The sequence below is a fragment of the Thunnus maccoyii genome, chromosome 10 (genome assembly GCF_910596095.1).
Source record: "Thunnus maccoyii chromosome 10, fThuMac1.1, whole genome shotgun sequence".
In the NCBI taxonomy this organism is placed as follows: domain Eukaryota; kingdom Metazoa; phylum Chordata; class Actinopteri; order Scombriformes; family Scombridae; genus Thunnus; species Thunnus maccoyii.
This window is the reverse complement of record NC_056542.1, coordinates 21,418,905-21,441,334: the sequence shown is the minus strand read 5'-3', so window position 1 is coordinate 21,441,334 and position 22,430 is coordinate 21,418,905. Positions and strand designations below refer to the sequence as shown.

At 39.5% G+C, this 22,430-nt stretch overlaps 1 protein-coding gene across 7 annotated transcripts in view; it reads right to left on the bottom strand.

Moving 5' to 3' along the window:
• The window catches only part of LOC121905449 (protein MTSS 1-like), a 56,616-nt gene that overhangs the window by 18,544 nt on the left and 15,642 nt on the right, over positions 1–22,430 (bottom strand). For all 7 annotated transcript variants that reach the window (XM_042423673.1, XM_042423677.1, XM_042423674.1 and 4 more), the window contains exon 4: positions 977–1,061. In XM_042423673.1, coding sequence (XP_042279607.1) covers positions 977–1,061 — 85 coding nt within the window. The remainder of the gene's footprint in view (positions 1–976; positions 1,062–22,430) is intronic.

Genomic DNA, 22,430 nt, shown 5'->3' with positions numbered 1-22,430 from the left:
TTATGTCTGACTGTGTGTCACAGGAGGATGTAAGAAGCTTGTCCAGTCATGTCTGTCAATCATTACCCAACTGTGCCAATCTTCCAAGATGTATTTGTGTGGGTGTTTAAGGGGCTGTGAGTGTGAGAGTTGGGCAGCTGCAGGCTTAGTGCCTGAAACTAAAATTAGACTTCCCCCCTCTTGGAGACATTTCCCCAAAGTGTGTATCAGTGGGTGGGTGGTGACCACAGCCGCCCTCTGTACAGCCCCTGCTATGGAGATCCAAGTGGAATCTCTACTGAAATGCCATCCGAAATTAGAGAGCCCCCTTGTCTGAGTAGTGTGTGTGTATGTTAGACAGATGTGGTGTGTGTGTGTGTGTGTGTGTGTGTGTGTGACTATCCTGGAACATTATAGATGCTTGTGTTGACAGACAAATCGTCTCTTTCCCAGTATTCCACTACAAGGGGCATTCTCACATAGACGCTCACACACGCACAATGTCAAGATATCAAATATAGACTTTTACAGGTTTATTGTAGTAGCACTGCTAGGACTAGCTTGGGTCAAAGTACGCTAACTGTGACCTACTAATATAGGAAACATTGCAAGAATGTTTTATCTTTGACAGTTTGAAAAAATCTATGGTGCTAAAAGTTTTTTATCACATTGTGTCCCATTGTAAGGAAATGTTGGATCACTTGAAAGTGACAAGGCTTTAGTGTTGGTAGAGAGGAAGGTTTTGTTGGTCATAAGAACTTCCTATTAATGCTCTTTATTTAGCTCGACCAAGCCTCCATGATGGGATGTGTTGACATGATAACCCTGATGAAATCCCTGTTCCCACCCAACCCCTCTTACATCTCAGCCAAGCATTGACCAAAACTGCACAAGTGATACATCATATACAATCCTATATGTTGTTAAATGTCAGTAGTACTGTGTTTTAGGAGAGAAGAACAGAAGGGAAAACGGGCAAGTGTGTAATGTTCCTTACATGGAGAACTGTTTGAGTTTAGCCTCTATGCTGCGATGTCTCATACACATCCTGGTCAACGCTGATCCAATGTCTCTGGTCCCACCTGAAAAACATAAAAAACATAAGCTTTTAATGCAAGGATTGTAAAAATCATCCATTTATCCATACAACCAAACCTCTATAATTACTGAATAAATAAGGGAGACAAATACACACATAATGCTGTAGAGTCCCAACTAGGTCAAGTACAAAGAGAGCAAACAGACACTAAAGCTTCTTGTCAAAGGTCAAGACATATAGAAAATATTAATGGTGATCAAACCAGCCACATGAAAATATTCTTTGCAGGACATAATAGTGCAACAACAGTTTTGACAGTAAGAAGATGGCAGGAGGCAAGAAGTAAGAAAGGAAGGTCAAGGAGCAACATCACAGTGATTTAGATTGAAACAAACATTCTTCATATGTATCAGTGACACTGATGTACATGACAGTGGAAACAAACAGAAAAATCCTACTGTTTCCATTATAGCTGCTAGATCTGTTTTTGGGATTAACAGTCTGCAGTGCTGTCAAACAGCTTGAGACAGTTTGCTGCAGTTTGAGTTAAATTACCATTACTTCACGACTGAAGCTACAACATTTAGCAGGACCTCTGATTACACAGGTCACTGAAGAAGCTCATTTAGCAGAGAGCTAAAACGCAGACATTAGACTTTTGGAATAGATATTTAAATTTTCTGCTCATTTATTTCCAACGTGCTTGCTCTTGGGTAACTTCAGGCTTACGTAATATGGTCATCAGCAGTCAGAGTCACTGTTTGAGTGTTGAGGACTAAAACTGAGTACTGTGATGTCTGAATTTCATATTTGCTGGTGTGGGTGGTGTCTAGTATATCAAAAAGAAAGAGCACAAATAAAATATAAACATTTCTCACATTCTTGCCTTAAAAATATGCAACTGAATTCCATCGACCATAATTTTGCTGTATGTGTACAAACTGTATGGAAAGCTGTTTCGTAACTATTGAAGTATAGTATATAACAATCAGCTAATGCTGTGAATGAATTACCTTCATACTAGATTTTGGAGTGACTTTACTGCTGAGAAAACTAATTTGCTGGACTTTCTAAAACAAACATCAGTAACAAGCTGCCTCAGAAAACTGTGGGAATCAGCGAACACTGATTTACCAACTGCACACATATTCAGGTCAAGAGAAGTGAAGGGAAGTTGGAGCCTTGTAAATGTTCTTGAGGCTTGTGTCAGTTTCCTTCACACAGGACAACTAGCTGTCCACTGGAAGGCCTCAGGCTGGACAACTAAACAGGGACTTGACATTGATTGACAGAACTATTGTCTGGCTGCTCAGTATGGCTAGCCAGTTTCTCTGTGGGACCAAAACACTACTGTGTGTGTGTCTGTGTCTGCATGTGCTGGTGCGTGCATGAGAGAGATGGAGAGAGAGAGAGAGAGAGAGAGAGAAAAGGTGGGGGCAGCAAGATCTTGTATGAAACTGTGTGTGCCGTTCTGTGGAGTGCATCAGAAACAGGTTGTGTGTGTGTGTGTGTGTCGGTGTTAAAGACAGTTTGATTGTGATGATCTGATGTGAAGTGTGAATCCCCTCCAACAGAGCGAGCCATTCTGCTGTCAGCACAGTCCGTGCTGCATGCAGAGACACACACACAGAGCTGCCACTCACTCATTCACACCCACATGCTCAATACTCACAACACACACACACACACACACACACACAGAATTGTCTTTTACTCTGTCAGACACTGGACACAACAAATGAAAGAGGCTGCTGACTTGGCCTACAACGCTCACCCATGGTCCTTGGAGGACTAAAAAGAAGAAACTTAAACTTCTATTTGACACATAAATGATGCAATAAAAATGATTGGAAAAAAGAAATAAAAATTGACAAGAAATCCTGACAGAACAAGATGACAGCCATATCAACACAACAAGAAACTTTAAAACTGAAATTGTGGTTTCAAATATTCTGAGTAAAAATTCAGTTAATATAGTTATTGAACAGTAACGTGGTCGAGGACACTGACAGTGAATCCTGACCGTGAACAGCTCTGATTTGAGACTCTGTGGAGCTACCCTGATGACTAAATGTCCAAATTCACTAGTATAATGTGTGAAGAGGATTCATAGTGTTCTTGTGTAAACTCCTGAATTAAAACTAGTTAAGTAAATGGAGAACCTTGATGTCAGAGTTGTAAAAGGTGCAACAACACTGGCTGTGTTTGTCTGAGTGACCCAGCATGAATCACAGAGACAAAATATCTCACTGTAGCATCTGTAGTTTTTTGCCTGTGAGATTTTAATAAAAGTCTAAGAGCTGTTTTTTAAACAATCTGCATCTGTCCTGCTCTTGTAGACCAGTGTTAACCAGTGAGAGCACAGTGAAAGCAGAGACACACAGGGTGACAGTTATTTAGGCTTGTCTCTAAGGCAAATTAAAACCTTCCCATATAATTTAATGTCAGTCCCACTGAGCCCATTGTGACCTCAATGTTTTCCCTCTATTCATTCATATATTCATCTCTTAATGTGTGTGCTTGTTATTACAAAGGGTGTGGCTACTACATGCCATAAAAGACCTTTTTGTTATACAACACCATGATACTTATTCATTCCTGTGTTGACTTGTTTAGTCATCTTATCCATCCATCCATCCACCCACCCACCTCTCCCCTACTATGAGTGCTTGTTTTTCTAGACGGTGTGGCTGATAGATGCCTACGGGGAGGCCACGAGGCCAAAAAAAAAGAGAAACAAGCTACAGTTAGTGCTGGCAAAAGCTTTTCATTACAAAGTTACTGAACAGCTCTAGCTGATGCTGTCAAGGGAAGAGTTTGGTTTCAGCTGATTACTCTTTTACCACTACCCCACCCTTACTTCTGGATTTGATATGAGGCAGATACGAAAACAAAAACAAAATCTGCTCTTGGCAATATGCACAGGTGTGCCGTTATGGGTGTGTTAGAAAAGACTAAACTCTAAAGGTCACTCTCAAGTCAAATTTGAGAGGTTACTGCAATGCCTCCATTTCCATTTTAATAGAGTTCCACTGAACGGCACACTTCCTCTCAAGGGTCACATTTGAATGAGACTCTTGCCAGCATACAAGAGATGGGAATAAAGAAAAGTTTGTCTGCAGATTGCTAAAGTTAAGTGTATGGCAAAAGAACTCCTCCCATGCATGAGCATGAAAAGTCGAGATGAGTGATCCTTGCAACTAAAATAGTTTCAAAGTCTTGACGAATCAAAATAGTTCAGCAACACTGCATATTCCATGTGTTGAAAGGGCCTCCTCTCTTTCTACCCCTCTCACAGCAGGTAGCTAGTCTATGTGGCCTCTGGCATGACTGTCAGTTACCACGGAAACTGTATGTGTGTGCGTGTGTATTGTATGTGCCTGCAACAATCCGACCTGTGCTCCTGAAAAATATTACTATTATTCATGAAATTGATTTCAACCATATCATTCATTACACGGTTCAAAATTACATACAGTAGAAGACTTATATTATTAGGATGCTGGTCAAAAGTCAATATCAAGTTGATCTGCTCTGTTTGTAGAAACTGGTTTTGTTGCTCTGAGGATAAAGTGGCTGCAAACACACAACATATCGTCTACTCTGTCTAGCACCGAGTGACCCCTGGATATAAATAGGTGCACCGGCAGCACCAGTTGTCTGCGACACACACGCACGCACGCATACACACACACACACACACACACACACACACACAAAGCAAGCTCCATTTGCCTCACTGCTAGCCAGACCGCCGCTGTGTGTGTGTGTGTGTGTGTGTGTGTAGTGGCATAACTGGCTGTCAGTAGACATAGTTGTGATGTGACATGCTTGTTTCGGAGGCTTGTAATTATCCCTGCACCACCGACACTTAACCAGTTGAAAACACACACATACACTCAGAGAAACTGTAAGCCTTACTCTTTGATGCATCTGTTTCCGAACAATGGTACACTGACAGCTTTTTTTTAAGCGCTGGCAACTTTGCAAAAAAAGACGGCAAACTTGGCCACAGAATGGTTTAATATTTCAGTCTTTTGGCAAGCTCAAAAAACCACCAACCGTCACTTCCTTCAAGATTTATATCATATGATTGATACAAATGATTCAGTGGCAGGTTGTAATACTAAGAAACTACATTTTTTTCATATTACTAACAAAGCTTTATCTCTTCATCTCTGATATTTTAGCTTTCTGTGGGAACTAGTGCCTTGTGAGTCTAAAGGGACATTTGTGACAGAGGTGACAGTTTTCTGTCAGTGTGTGTGTGTGTGTGTGAGTGAGTGAAAGAGGGAGAGAGAGAAGAGAGAAAGATCGTACTGCCATTTGATGGAGAGTTGCCAAGTCTGTCCCTGTCCTCATCCCCTTTCCATGACTGTTCCTTGGAATGTCACACTGTGCTGACATGGACAGTGTGTGTGCATGTGTGTGTGTGTGTGCACTCTTCAAGAAAGCCTCTGAACGACAGGACTTTGTAAGGACAATAGATAAAAAGGTTGACATGTAAATGTACTTGAAACATACAACAAAAAGGCACTCATCAATTAATTGAAATGTTATTATCATTAGCTGTAATTATGATACATAGACTCTATAGTTGCATAGTATTGCGCATTACTGAAATATCCTATATGAGTGACCATTTTGGCTGGGCATACCTTGCAATAAACTCATTGGCTAAAAAAGCTTGCTAGACAATATTCCCAAAGACAACAATGTGAAACCATCAATAAGCAGTCAATACAACAAGAAGCCAATATGATACTGTAAGATCCTCTTAGTTCTATTAGCCTGCAGCCTATACCTGTAATAAAGTCTCAATGTAGTAGTTTGTTTTTTAAAACATTACACAGTCTGTCTTTACACATTCACACTAACGAGAGAAGTGGACAAGAGAAATAAAGAGAAGCATTTCAGAGAAAGGGGAAAAATGGAGTAAGAGAAAGCGATTTGGCCTGGATAGTTTTGACATCTAGATCACAAAGGCTGGCTAGCAAAACCCAACTATGTGTATGGGCACCAGATGGTTGCTGTTAACTACGGGCCAGTGGTTACACTGATAAGAGACTGGAGACCATACAGCTGGATACACACACACACACATGCACATACACTTACCCAGCTGGACAGAGGTAAGGAGATCTGTTCACAAGCTAATTAGAGACCTGGAGAAAACACTCAGGCAACAACTACACAAGCTGGCTAAATCTAAAAATGAATCTTTTCCTTTTCATGTTGGCCTCCAGTCAAACAAAGCTGGAAAAATTAGCAATGACACTTTTTCTAAATGATGGTGTATATCTGCACAGCAAAATACTATGTAGCAGTAATGTAAAAAGCCTATTTTTGGTGCCTCTGGTTAATACAGCTGATGAGTGACATCAAAAACAAATGTACTGTATTTATTGTAAAAGTCTGCTTTTATGCATATATGCATATACTGTGGATACAGCCTCTGGTATCACTTATTCTGTATAGTATCTCCAACAACAAGGATGTTTAACTGAATTTTTAACTTAATACTTTTAATGTTATTTCTAAATAGTTACTACCTTTTCTTGTACACAGGGTTTTTCTGTGTAATTTTAAAGTAATCCTAAGTCATTTTGCAGACTACTTTCCATGCCAGTGATGTCTTAGAAATTAGTCATCTCTTTCTCTTTTCTCTCTCTATCTGTGAATGTGTAAAGACAGACTGTGTAATGTTTTAACAAAGTACTGCACTGAGACTATTACAGGTATAGGCTGCAGGCAAATAGAATTAAGAGGATCTTACAGTATCATATGGCATATGATACTATACTATGCACTATAGAGTCTATGTATCATAATAACAGCAAATGATAATAACTCTTCAATTAATTGATGAGTGCCTTTCTGTTGTATGTTTCCAGTACATTTACATATAAACATTTTTATATACTGTCCTTCCAAAGTCCTGTCTTTCAGAGGCTTTCTTACAAAGTTCCCCACACACACACACACACACACACACACACACACACACACACACACACACACACACACACACACACACACACACTCACTCCTAGTTGAACAGTTGGCATGCCCAGATGGAGCCACCCACATAGCACAGATACAGGCTAGCATTTCATTCATTGATTTATTTGTCTGCTCTGTCAGTCTGGTAGCCTACTGTAAGTCTAAAATTACGTTTTTCAATAAACAGTAAATTGACTGGCTGATTGTGAGGATTTTTGATACATGTAAGGCCTGAAGGAGCTAGAATAAAGTCAATTAATGTATGAATTAATGAGTGAAATGATTGATTAATCAATCAATCACTTGATAAATTTGCAATGCTAGTCGTGCTAGTTAAAGGGGTTAAGTGAGGAGAGGTGTTTGGATATTAATCTGCATGGTTTCCAGGGTCAAGGTCTTATAATAATCTGCTCTATTAGTTGTCCTGGCTTTCTTGGAAACCAAGCTCACTTCTTAATTCATCAATAGCTGCTGACAGAAAGTCAGCTTGTCTGTCTTACCCTGTCTACCCACACACACAAACACACACTCGACAGTCAGCAAGTCTGGCCTCAAACGGGCACCAACACATGCAAACGTGTGGGCGCTCAAACACACACGCACCTGCTGCAGTGTGACCAGCGCTGACACACAAAAACTCAGGATTGTGTGACTATAGCTCCGAACAGCTGTCATCCAAAGACAGGAGAAGAGAAAGGAAGACAGATGGGAGAGGAGGGAAAGATGAGGAGAGAGCACAGAGGAGTTGACAGAAAAGAGGAGAAATTTCCTGACAATGAAATGATGGAGACCATTTCCAGATACTGTAAAACTTCTGTGAGGGCATTATGAACATAAACATTAACTCAAGTACAGTTGGAAAAAAGGATTTCATGTACTGTAACACAAGATAGCTGATGCGTGCAAATAAGGCTGGATATTGGCAATAACAGATAGTAACATAACAGTAATAATATGGGTGCTTTATCTATCTGCTTTAATCAACAGCTGATAGTCTAGAAGCAGACAGGAAACAAGGGGGAGAGAGAGGGGCATGACATGCAGCAAAGCTCCCCAGGTGGAGTCGAACCAGAGACGTTATGTGGCATGTGCTGTAACCATTCTGCTACTATGGCGCCTCCCTGCACTTCCTGTTTTAAAATATTTGTGTTGTAACAATCAGTTGAGCATCATCTGGTTTGATTTAGTGATGTAGCCAGTGTGAATATCAGTTCATCATGAAATATGCTGACATTAACCATAATGGCATAAACAGAGCCTGTACTGACTAAACATCAGCTCTGACCCTCATGAACATACAGTAGCTCATAAAAGGATGACATATGAAGAGTTCACTTGCAAAAACAGATGTCTCCATTTTTATCAATTTTCATAAATTATGTTTTTTATTGTGCAATCCAGGTAATATCAATTAAACTTACTCGATTTTTTTTTCTTTTCAAATTAAAAGTTTATTTTTGGCAAAAGCTAGATAACGCTACATTTCATGTTTCAGAGTTAAACAAAGCCATGTGACAGATAAGTTTCTTTTAAGTGCAATATTTAACATTCTTTAACATAAAACAAGTAGGTAAAGTGCTGAAAATTGCAACAAAAACAGCCCATGAATGGGCAATATTATGTATTTAAAAGATTATACCTTGGAAAATCGTGGCCAGACTGCAAAACCCCTGAGCATGAATGTGAGTGTCCTTAAAGACCACAGCTGTCCTTTTTTAAAGAGCTACCACGTTATTGCAGAACTGATTTATTGAGCCTTTTTTGTTTACAATCAGTTCTTTGGGAACTGCACTAACCTGGAAAAACATGAACTATTTTACAGTATTCCATAGTGTAACTCTATATTCCATGTTACTTATTGTTACTCAGTATTATTATTATTATCAGTATATATTCAGTTTAACTCAGTATTCAGTGTTACTCAGAGTTTCAGTTTAACTCAGCCCTCCATGTTACTCTGTGTAACTCAGTATTCAACTTTCCTCTTATTTTTATGCCCTGAAGGAGATAACATCGTGGGCTCTTCAGTTTCATCTGAATTTTCCATCTTTAAAGATGACTCTGAGCCAAAGTTACACTGAAATTTGCTTTCAGACAGACTCCGGCTGAAAACAGTTGCAGCCATTCTGCATCACCTGACCTGTATACTGCGCACTGATTTGCTGAACGGATTAATCGGGTTCTGTTCAAGAGCAGCACTGGCGTTTAACGTTTTCTGCTATGAAACGTGAACTTGCAATGCATTGACAATGGACAATAACGGCTTTTGTGACAAAACGTATTTAGGGTTCAGACTGTGCTACGTGTTGAGAATAACTCACAACAGTCAGTTCATTTTTTTAAAGGATGGCTTTTATCGTTTTTCCGCAGTTAAACTCTTGAACTCTCTACAGTAGTGAGGACCATAAATGACTAACTAGTATAAGTTTTATCATATAGCAATATAAAGACTGAATACTGGCAGAAGAGATAAGAGAGAGGAGGGCATCTGTCACTCCAACCACTGGCCTAGTTTAAACCCATGATATTGTGTGTGAATGGTTTGCATCACAGTCAAATGAGGCACCAAAACAAAAGCATGATGATGCCTGAGAATCTATATTCAGATTGTGGATGATGTGTAGCTTAGTGACAATATTCATCAACATGGGCAATGGGCCAACAATGTAGTGGTACGACTGACTGCAATTCTACCAAGATATCCATAATCTGTCTTAAAAAGTAACAGAGAGTGGTTATAAACTGTAGTTGTGAATGTGTGTCAGTGTGCCACTGCAATGCAGTGAAATGCATCCTGAATAGTAATGCAGAAGACTCTCATTGCCCTTCGCTCCTTTCCATTACTCCCCACTCCTGAAGGCTGCATCTCCCTAAATCTCCTCTTCTCTCTTCTCCTCATGTGCTTCTGTTTTTCTCTCCCTTTCTGCCTTGATCTTGTTTTTTCATTTTCTCTTCATCTGCCCCACCAATTTCTTTTGCTCTTCTCATCCGATTCATTTTTCTCTCCATCTTCCAATTCACTTGTCCTCTTTCACCCAGTTTGCAACCTTTCTGCACTCCTCCATTATATTCTGTTATCTCAACATCGGTGTGGAAAGTACGAGCAGTGGAAGGATTTATTACAGAGACAAATAAGTGATGCATGTATGCAAAGTCTCCAGAGGTGAGTTAGCGATGTAGTGCTTTCAAAGTTTTGGACCTGATGTAGAATAAACATACTGGTAACAGTATGGGTGCAAGTGTGCCACTGCATTGCAGCAGCCTGAATACTAATGAATGCTGTTGAAAATTTTAGCAAAGTTTTACAGTGCTTACTGGAAAATAGGCACATGAAAAAGTGTGTTATAAAGAACAAGAGAGAAGGGTCACTGTAAAACTACAGATCACTGTAAAACAAGAATGAGAAGAGAAGACAACAAGACTAGGTCAAAACCTAGTATATGGCTGGACTGTGTATGGTCAATATGTGAAAACTGTGGCCAGTTTGTTACAAGGATAGTCAGTAGTATTGTCTATAATGCGAATTATTGGATATTAAATGTTCATCTGCAATTTTCTGTAGTGATCCCAGTAATATTTGCTGGTAAATTGTACTGAAGTAACATATCACATGACATGGTTAAGCTATGTTTAAGTAAAAAAAAAAAAGGTTATAAATGCAGGTGCAAGAACAACACTTTCAACTCATATCTTGGGATGTTTGATCTGAAAGAGAACTTATTTTAATTAAAATAATAACTATTCTAATTACCTATCTGTTAACTCCCCCTGCTCTTTCATCTGTTTCACTCACATTTGGGGTGCTTTATCTATGCGCTCTCCTTCATGCCTCTATGCGCCTTTTTTCTGCCTCCTTCCTGGTCGATGATCATGGAGGCTGCGATGGAAATTGTAAACGAAAGTTTTGACAGCATTTTGGGTGCAAATTCAGGAGGCTTATCTCTGTCTGGTTACCGCAGTTGCAGTCAAATCAAGCACGCCTTCAGAGCAGCTGCCCCACACTAAACTGATATAACAGCCTACATGAGTCGCATGTTTTACCCGCAAGACTCGTGTTTTAATACTGTTGTTCATCATTTGTGATGTGAAAACGTCAAAAGGAATAAAAAGCTTGTGTCCTGGTATTAGTTCAGTTATAAAATCCAAATGTACTGTGGAGTGTCTCCCTTGCCGGCTGCTGACAAGTGCTGTTAGCCGGAGAGTCGATCACACTAAACAATAGAGGAGGAGAAGGTACGTGTCTGCTTAAACAGGAGTTTAGCTGACTTCACTGCATTTAACACCGGAGCTGAGAGCGTCAGAGCTTGGAGCAGGAAACACAGTCACTCTGCGTCCTGCTGCTGTTCTCCGCTTCCTTCATCTTGTGCTGGTTCATTTTTAAAGAACAACGGCCAATGGAGAAACTCCAACACTTGACTGGCTGACCAATGGTGTAACTCATCACTCACTCAGTTACTCAAAGACAACCGCAGTTATAAGGCTGGTCTGTGGCCTCTCCAGCCAAAAAAGGAATATAAGTTCAGTTTATGATGTTGAGGACTGAAATGTGAAGGGGTGAGAAGAGCTAAAGATGAAGGGGGGAGGAGAGAGTACAGATGACAAAGAGGAGTTATTTGAGAGTGACAGTATGCCACCTCGGTGTGGTTCTGCAGTGTGAATGCTAACGAGGTCTTCGAGGCCACAGATAAACAAGAAAAGATAGCGGACAAATGTGCCCATTGCTCTCTGTGTTCTCATTTGGATGCTTACCGAGCTACTGTATCTCCACCTCCCTCCTCTGTTATCCTCCCCTTCATTCTCCATTTCTGTCTCACAGCACTGTGGTATGAATGGATACTAAAGCAATGGATGGCAACCAATTAAGATAACAAGAATGAATTGCACTTGTCTACAAAATACCACCATCCTTTTTCCTGTCACATTGTGTGATGTGTGGTGTCGTGTGAAATGCTAGAAAGAATTTCTTTTTCAGATGTGTGTGTGTCTACTATTGGACTGCTGCCGTTTAAATGGACCAAATTATATAAATGTAAATTCAGAAATTCCTATACTTGTAGTCAAACGAATGTTTGGTCACAGCTGCTTAATAAAAACAGATTTAAAAAGTACATTTGTGGGTTTAAGTATAAGTCTTATTAGGCCTACAGTGCAGTTAGAAAGTATTTCAGTTTTAAGGATTTTTGAGGATCATCACATTACATTCACAGTGGAAAATTTGTAGCTGTTTTACATATAGTCCACAAGGTTTAGGGCAATGCAACAGGACAGTCATCCTGAACATACAGCTTAAACAAAACAAGGAGTGTTTTATGTCCAAACAGTAGAAATGTTCTTGACTGGCTGAGTCAGTCAACTGAACTCAATCTAACTGAGCAGGTGTTTCACTTACTGAAGACCACACTGAAGGCAAAAAAAAGCCTTCAAAAAGAACTACATGAGAGGAAACCAGATGTATGCTAATGTTTACAGTATGGGACAAAGTCTTCAGTCAGTCATTGGCCACTAAGAATTTGCAACAAATATTATATCTGGTGACTTTATCTATGTTTCCCTTGATATGAATTCCTGAATTTGTCAAATTACCATTTGTTCGCTAAAAATTGGGGGATTATGTGTTTAAATAAGGCTACAATTCCTACACTTGTCCTCAAATACGTACATAAATACCTTATAATCTAAACTGATAATCAAAGTTAATACTTTAATCTTGAAGAGTTTGGCATACATTTATTTTCAAATGATTACTAGTTTATGTATCACAAGTACATTAGACCTTGATTGGCAACAATAAATTTGGTTAAACATGAATGACTAAAGCAAGTTTTTTTTGTCAGAGAAATTAATCAGCACACCAATTCTGCCTGGAGACATACTGTCGACATACTGTAGCAGAGGAGTATGGTAGTGTGATAGAATTCACATACTGGACAAGAAGAGTACAAGAGTAAAAGTATGAGTGTGGTTCCTAGACAGAAATTCTCAGCTAGCAAAAAGTCTCCAGACAGAATTAATATGCTAATGTATGCTAACTGGCTTACTGTACTCTTACAGTTCTATGTCATAACTGCACATGTTGGCTTCGGATGCAGATTTCAACGCAAATGTAGGTCATGGAGGAATTTCACCCCCCTACTGTATTTGTTTCTCTGATTTTTTCTTTTAAGCTGCTGTCTCTGATCGAGTTCTGTATCGTACACTCCAAACTTCTGTGTTCAGTTTAGCTTGCTCTCTTTCTCGTTTCTCTCTGTGGTGGGTAAGTCCCCTGCTCCCACCCCTTGTCTCTCTGAATGTTGTACCATAATGTTAACATGGTGCCTGAGTTAATCCTGTCAGTAAGCAGTTGGCCAGTTCAATGAGCGGCCAAAGTCAAGACAAAAATAAACGCCCAAAGAGAAGTGGAGAACATCTTGTGGGAAAGTACATGATGGAAATTCAGCATTTTGTGGCACCCATGCAGATGTCATTACCACTGTTTAAATAGAGGGAAATGTTTCATTCTGTTGTCCCCAGGGATGGGTTTCGAGAACTGGTACTAAATTGGTAATGGTTCCTGACTGGTCAGTACCGAAATATTGATAAGCTCTTGGACAAATGATGCTGCTATCGGTATTTATGTAACGTTAATTCATTCTAACATAGCTGACGGTAACGCACCTTAATGCTGGTTGCCACCCGCCATAAAATGGAGAGAAGACGAGGGGTTTTTGTTTGATATTTAGTGTCGGCAAAAAATATTGTTGATACTAGATATCACCCACTAACAATGTAGCATAGTTAGCACGGATTAGTTCGGAGGGCTAACTTGGCTTGATTATATTATGTGAACTTTGCTTTTTTCCTCCCAACGACTGATCCATTGGTGGAAGAGTTGGTAGAATTTCAGTTGACCAAGATTTTATTTGGTTGACTACAGCCCTAATTTTTAAAAAATAAATCTGTAGTTATTCACTTCATTTGGGCAAGAGGGTGGAGCTGACCCTAGTGCTAGCTGCTAGCTCGGTTAGTACTGTGCATTTACAGTCTATGGTTAAATGTGATCATTCTACTGCTAATGTTAATTTTTGCTAGCAAAAAACAGGCCTAAAAACATGAAAACAAAATTTGAAAAACTGAACAGCCGACTCCTAAGAGGGTCTTTTATCACAACCTTTCATGAACTGAAAACATACTGTGAAATAGGGGCAGCTATGCCTATACTCTGTGAATCTGGGGTTATGCCATGGCATACATGTAAACAGCAAATCATGAGATGACCGAAGAGGGAGAAAGAGAGGGATAGAGAGAGAGACAGAGAGAGAGAGAGACAGAGAGAGAGAATAGATTACCCTGGAGCCCACTCTTGCTCTTTTCTGGGCTCCGGTGCCCCATTTTTTCTCTAATCTTCCTTTCTGGTCTGACACACATTCCACAGACAGACAGACAGAAAGGATTTACTAGGACCTCTACCAATGAACTAAATTCAGTGCCATCCTTATTTGTGACATGCAGATTTAAGCAGGAGTGGCGATTATAACTGTAACTTGAAACAATCCAACTATAAAACCCAATTAGCATACAGTAAACACCAACTTAATACACTGTTTTTTCCAAATTTATTGGACAAATACGACACTGTTTGGTGAAAAGCGTAGACCAGTGTCACATCAGCATATGATGAGAAGGTGCAACAAGTCAGATGTCACAGTTAATCATTTACAGTGAAGAGGACAGAGGTTCATATTCCCACTGCAATAACTGAACACAATAAAAACTGAATAAACTAAGGTCTGAGTCACAGGGTCTGAGTCATGTCCTCATAGTATGCAAGATTAAAGTCAACTAAACTGAACCTGCATTACTCTCACATTCAGTTTGACTCACAGCGCTGTCAGTGTCACTTTTATAATGTGGACATGGGAGATATTCAAGTCATATTTTTATGTGCAACTATCCCCAATACAAGTAAATAAACCAGATATAACTATTGAAAATATCAGCAATGGAAATTTTGGTTACAACATGCATGTGTAAAACATGCACAGAGAAACTGGTAATTCAAGTTAGGAGGGTGGAGAAGGTATACTTACAAAATGCAGATAATAGACCTTGTAGAGACTTTGAAGCTTAAAGGCTGAACAACAATGAACAGATCTATTGACAAGTTTTGAAAAACCATAATAAATAAATAAATAAATAACAAAATGAAAAATAGAAAATAAAGACATACTGATGCTCAGTCAAATATGGACATAAAAATGTTGACAATTAATCAACATTGCAATAATCTAATCAACTATTCCATTTAAACAATCAGTATCTATGCTGGTTTTATTAGCATCTAGAAAAGACTACAGGAGGATGAGTGGATAAGGTTACTCTAATAGCTGATGGGGAAGAATCTCAAATATCCGCCTTGATCTATAACAGACAGACATAGATCATGTTACCACTACAATTTGACATTTCGCAATTCAAAGATGATCTTTACTGAAAGTGACAAAATGATGACTACTTGATTGCTGAGGGGGAATCCACCCTGAAACACAATTTACACATGCTATCTATCATTCTCCTTTATTAAAAGAGACAAGTTTTTCACTAACAAAGTTAGAAACACCACAACAGTCTGTTGTATAGTTAAGAGACACATGGAAGCATTAAGCAATGAAGACCAACCTATTGCCTGACTTGCCGTGAAACTTGAAACCAAACAGGGCATCTAAAATATCAATAATCCAAATTTGCTTTTCACCTTCTTCACTTGGTATCTCAATGCGCCTCTGACCTTTTCTTTCCCTGTATGGAGAGAGTCTGAAAGGCCTCCAGTCTGCAAGATACTGGTGATAATTTAAACCAGATACACAGTAGAGAGACTGAACTGTTTGTCAGTACAACACAACACTGCCTTGTTTGCAATAATGACCACCAGATTACACCCACCATGTGTGTCTGAGCCTTTGCGTGCTTATATGTCTGCGCACACGTGAGCTTGTATATGTGTAAGAGCCCCCTATACTGTCGAAGAGTTAGCGAGGGGACATTCCCCAACCCCATGTCACCCCACATCCAGCCACCCGCCCACGTACCCACACACACACACACACACATATTGGAACTCTTCACACAGACACATCATTCATTCGGAGTGTTTTATGAAGTGTCTATGGGACAACAGGGAACAATCAAGACACTGAAAGCTCACTGAGGCAGCCCGCTAAACAAGTAACTTGAACAGATTGAACTCAACCATTACTTATCCATCTATCAACCTATACAATGGCTTTATTATCTCATACACTCAATGATAAACTCATACCTATTAAATCTATTTAAAGAAACGGCGTCTGATGTGCTTGTTCAGCAGTTTGCGACATGTTAACAAAACTTTTTTCTTACAAACTTAAACAACCTAAGTTTAAAATGATTACCTGTAAACACACTAAACACATAAAATACACATTCTAAGGTCAATTTTAAAATTTGCATGTATAAACCATTCTAAAAGAACAGCACTTTTCTCCTGACTGTGGAGGTCTGAACTTTATCCAATTTCACCTCTGCTGTTCTCTACAGCAGATGGCTCAGCTGTCTAGTTACACAGCAACAAGCTGATGGTATCCCACTGCGCATGTGTGTTTCTATCTGTGTGTATTTATTCCAATGTCAATGACAATGTTATGCCACCCTATTCTCAAGTACGTAATAAGTCCACCAGGTGTACACACACACACACACAAACTTCCCATTGCAACTTCTGTCTCTGGCCCTCCTCAAGCTTCCCATCTTTTACTCTGTCCTTGAGGGAGGGGATTTAATTGAGCACAAAGTTCCTGATGATAAACAAAAAATGGTTTGGTGTTGCTGTCACAGACCAGCTGTGTATACACCTGGCTTCGACAGCCTGTACACAGACAGGAGGTGAGGGTGTAGATGCAGAGTAGAGAGAGGACATGGAGAAAGAAAGGAAACAAAGGAGAAATAAAGAAATAAAAAGGTAGGTGATAAAGTGAGAAAGAATATGAGTGTAAGCTTCTCTATGAAATCTAGTGTGAGTCGCAGTATAGAACAAAGGCAGACTGTGTTGGGTCACAGCCTTGTTGACTGGATGTGGTCTTCTGTTAATGTGTTTAGTGTTAACTATTAAAGAGAGAGAAACCTAAAATTAGCACACACTGCCACAACATATACACAAAAATACATAGACATCAGTGTTTTAAGGTTGACAAATTAGTACACACACACGCACACACGCACACACACACACACACACACACACACACACACACACACACACACACACACACACACACACACACACACACACACACACACACACACACACACACACACAGCAGACAGATGCACCTACATGAACATTTATGAGGTATGTATTTGAAGAAAACCCATGTCCAAACAGTGAGCAGATGCTTGCTTGACCTTAAATTCTGAGGAACACACACACATAAGCAGATAGAGGAGATGTTATCAGCCCTGTGCTTCCTTGTCACTCTATACTAAGTTTCCTTATACTTACATTTCAGGAAATGTCAGCCGCTGATAATTATGTCAATAAAAAATTAATAGGCTTTACAGGTGCACAAGCACAACATGAACCTGAGCTACAGCTGTATGTGCTCACTGTCTTTGTCATGCACACTGACATAACAATTAAAATGTTGAAGGCTGCCAATGTCAGGTTTCACATTAACCCAAGTTAACCCCAAGTTTTCCAGCTGATAAAAGCCAGGTGCACAAGAGACAAGGGGAAGCCAAAGTGGCTTTCGCTGCTGACGTTTCAGGATCTTTTGGCAGGTTATTTGAAGCCTATTTGACGCCCTTTTGAGAGGGTTGGCATGCACTTAATTACTGTCCTGACCTTCCAACCTTGTTTGGGACTTACCAGTGTATCATATTTGACATTTTCATTAATTGTGATGCAAGCACTGCAATGAGATACTTTTGTCACTTTGAACAACATCACGACAGAAAAAAAACTATCTGGTAATATGGGATGTTCTCTGATGATATACTGTCTAGTTTGCATCTAGATTAGGCAATCTATAAGTGGGCTATTCTAAGGTATGACTGGTCTAAGACAAATAGGTATCCACTCAAATTAAGATAACTATTAAGTTTATCCCCTTGGCTACCGATAAGAGCCAAGAGTAAGATCCTTCAATGCTTTTTTTCGTCAGGAAGGAGTACGAATTCTTCAACTTGCCTAATAAATGCCTATCAAATCACCTCAGTATGACATAAGTCAGATGTTCATTTGCCAGAGAGATGTGTGTTTTGAATTTGGCTTTGCGTGCATGTCAGATGTTCTAAATCCAAAGCTCACTGGTCTAACCGGGTTCATGTTTAAACAAAAACAGAGAGCAAACAGCGCTAACACCCACAAACACAGACACGCACAGTCAAGTGGAAAAAGGATTCTCTGCTTCTCTGGCTCATGTTTGGCCTACTCTCCTCTGTGTCTTAACAACATACTCTTTCTCACTTTCTCCTCGAGAGAGTCCTGTGTCTTATCCACTTTGTTCCACACATATACAAGACAGAGACTCACACATTTGTGTCCCTTAACACCATGACAAGGCATTTTGGAGCTTATCTCTGAATTTGTAATATCAATGGGCAGATGTGAATGTTAAAGCAGATGGCTGGAGCTAAATCTTTCAAAGAAAGTTCCTTTTATTTTCTATGTTAATGTATTATGGTGTTATATTGCAAACTAAATGGCTAAACTAGTGAACCTACCATGAAATATGACAAAAGAGTCTGGCCCATTAATTCTCAAACAGTAGAAATAAAGTGCAGCAATAAACCTGAGGAATCTTTTGTCTGTGAGTCTGAGAGAGACATACATAAAATCTATATATCTGTTGTATTTACATATGTGATCAAGTGCACACATGGGTGTGTAAGCTTGAATTAGTCATAGACATAAGTGAGTCTATGCGTGAGTCTGTGTATTTGACCCATTAACTGATTTAATTGCTGGTTCCAGTGATTTGTAAGATTCCCAGGATGGGCTCAGGGCAAACAGAAGAGAACAGAGGGTGGATTGAGAGGCACGGAGCTCGTCCAGAGGACGGGATCTAGCTCTGGGCTGGACAGAGGACAGGAAATGTATACGGTCAGGCTGGTCTTGGACTGGAAAAGAGGACAGAGCACTTTCAGAGAGGGCATTGAGACAGTGGGCTAGTTCAGGATCTAAGGCTGCTCTGTAACAGAGGCCAAGCCATGAACTGAGAGGGGCAGAGAGGAAAAGGCCTGATTTTTTTTTCCGCAGAGCTGTATGGGGGTCTGTCAAAAGCAGAGAGCACAGAGCTTGCTTAGAGAAATTAGCAAAATACAGAGAGAATTACATTCAAGTCTGTTCCACAAAAGTTTAAAGTTTAGTGCATTCCAAATTGGGTTTAGAAAGCCGCTGTGTTCATTAACAGAAAATGTCACTTTTAACTAAGAGCCTGTCAAGATACAGTACATCTGCATTCAGGTAAAGCTTATTGGATTATCTAGAATTACTGTGTGCAGCTCAAAAAGAAAAGGGCATGGTAAAACCTGAGTGTCTACTAATTTCAAACTCTGCAACTGAATCACTTATTTACTTTAATTAAAATAGTCTGGATGTGTACTCATTCACGGTAATTATACGGCCGAGCGTCACTGAGTATAAATGGGATGAGAAGGAACAAGGGCCTCATTGAGAAACAACCAGGGCATGAATATGCACACACTCACACATACACACACAACAACAAATATATATAGCATATGCGTACACACACACATACTCTTGTATGTAAACACATGCACCCCACAAACCCTTGCACTCACGTGAGAATAGACACACTTGATCTCACACTCTCACTTGCACGCACTGATGTGAACACTTGTAGACTACCCAGTGCTCTGGATGACATACACCCTTATTAATGTGCAGCTTTTCTGCCCCTCTGACTCAATTAGAATCAAAGTACAGAAATCTACAGTATCTAGTCCATGTGTGCACTCATTACTAACTCCACTATCTCCCATTTAGACTTTGTGCACCCCACTTTTTCACAACTACACTTTAACTGTCAGCTTCCTGTGTATGTTAAATGACCTAAAATTTTCCCACGCATGCTTTTAGAGGCCTTTTGCACACTCATTTACAAGAACCAAGGATTAACCTGTAACAACAGTCTTGTGAAACTGTGCTCAGGATCCCTCGACAAACGCAGAATCAGTTTGTGCAACTGGTTTTGGATACTTTTAACACTACCATTATAAGCCTTTATTTGGGGCATTTAGCTGTAACTAAGTTTTTAATCATTCTTAAAGCATCAACCACCAAGACTGGAAAGTGAATATATTATCTACGCCTGTAATAGTCACAAGCATAGATAATAGATAACAGTTGTGACAGCTTCTGTCCCGCATTAGCAGAGGCACCAAGTGTATTACCAGATGACTGGAAATAGTAGAAGGTAAATCTTTAGAGACATCTGGGGTTTACAGCCCCACTTACCCCCAAATATCTGCTAAAGACAGCAAACACGGCATGAACAACTCACACATTACACAATATGTATGTAAACTCCTGTTTTATTGTTTATCAAATTTCATTTTTTTCTGTTTCAGAGGCATTTTGACTAAAATGTATAAGAAATACACAACAGATAGTTCCAAAGGAAGAACATACACACCTCTAGATTGAAAGTTATTTTCGGGTGCTGAACTCATTGAAGGCACACAAGGGCCTCAGTGGAACTAAGGTATTCCATAAGGAGGGGCAGCATTGATGTTAATGGGAGAGGTTATACAACAGGCTGAAGCTAGGCAGTCTAAAGAGGTCAGAAAGATGTAGCACAGCCACTTTGTCAGAACTCCAAGCAAGTTTGCAAATACGGAGCAATGACACAACTTAGCAGGGGCATCTTAACCAGTGCAGCAGCACGGTTAAAATCCTTCTCACAAAAACTTCACAATTATTTTCACTCTATACTCTAAACTTATACTCTGAACTTCAGTATTGACAGCAAAATTCCCAGTATACATTATTACACTGTGATTGTGGAAAAAAAAAAAAGTGGCTTGCTTCTTTCTATTTTGATATGGGATTTAGCATTGCAGCCAGAACTTTGACACACCTAGGTAGCTCAAGTCCATAACCCCCATCCTCTGCCTCTTCATGTCTTGACCAAAAATCATTAAAGTTTCATAAAGGCTGCAACTTACGCGGAGATACTTGTCTCTTTCTAGTCAAAATACTAGTGAAGTTTATGTTTAGTTGGTGTTTCGTTTTCTTCCACTGGTCCAAGTGAAAAATACAGGTACAGTCAGCTAAGAGATACAGACACTGGAGTAATAAAGATGTGTCAGGTAGATGACGGCAATTAATGAAAAGGTGACAACGGGACAGCAATAATGATAGTAATAATAGTATGCATTCTTTCAAACACACATGATGTGTGTATGAACTGCGATTTATCCGGTTTATAAAGGCTTAAATATACTACAGTAAACATCTACATCATCAGGACAATAAGATGCATGACTTTAAACCTAGGGAAACGGAGGTTTGTGTGAAATGTATTCATGTTGGCCCTGCAGTGGGCAATTACTGTACAGAGGTGACAGTCTTAGGTCTTTTAGCCTGATGGATGAACTACTATAACCAACTGTTTCAATAATACTTTATTTTTCATCTTTGGTGTGATATATTGCCATGGCAAAACCAAGAAATATTGTTTACTGATCATGCAAGGCACTTTTTAAACTGCCAACTTGACATAAAATGAAAACATCATATGACCATGTATATATAATTCTATTGATATGAGCTATATGTTGTTATGACATGTTTTCTTAATGATGGATTATGCTAGCTCAAAACAATCAGAATAACTGGACAGGTGATGGGAGGATTAAAGTAATTATCAGTTATATAACATGTTGTAGAACCATATAATCCTTTTTTTAGGTCCAAACTGTTCTAACAGGCTTCTACATGCTAGCTCTGTAGCAGGTGTCTATTTCATCTCTACAGAGTCAGACGTGTCCAAACAGACTCAACACTAGAGCTGCCGACAGGGCCATTGGGATTAATATACACACAGACACACACATAGATGTACAGTAGAAGTACACACAAATACTCACTTTACATGCAGAGACAGTGTCCTGACAGCTGTCAGCCCACATGTGACACAGCCCTAGATATTTTTATAACTGTGAACTAACTATTATGCTTCAGAGAGAAAAGATAAGCCCACTGATTGATTTGCAGCTTTTAATAGTGCGATGTTAATAATGTTTCTGAGTAAAAAAAACAAACAAAAAAACAAACATAAACAAAGCTATTATGCTATGGGTAGTTTGAGAAATGGTACACGAATGAGTGTGTGTGTTTGTGTCAATGTGTTTTTTGAACATACAATAA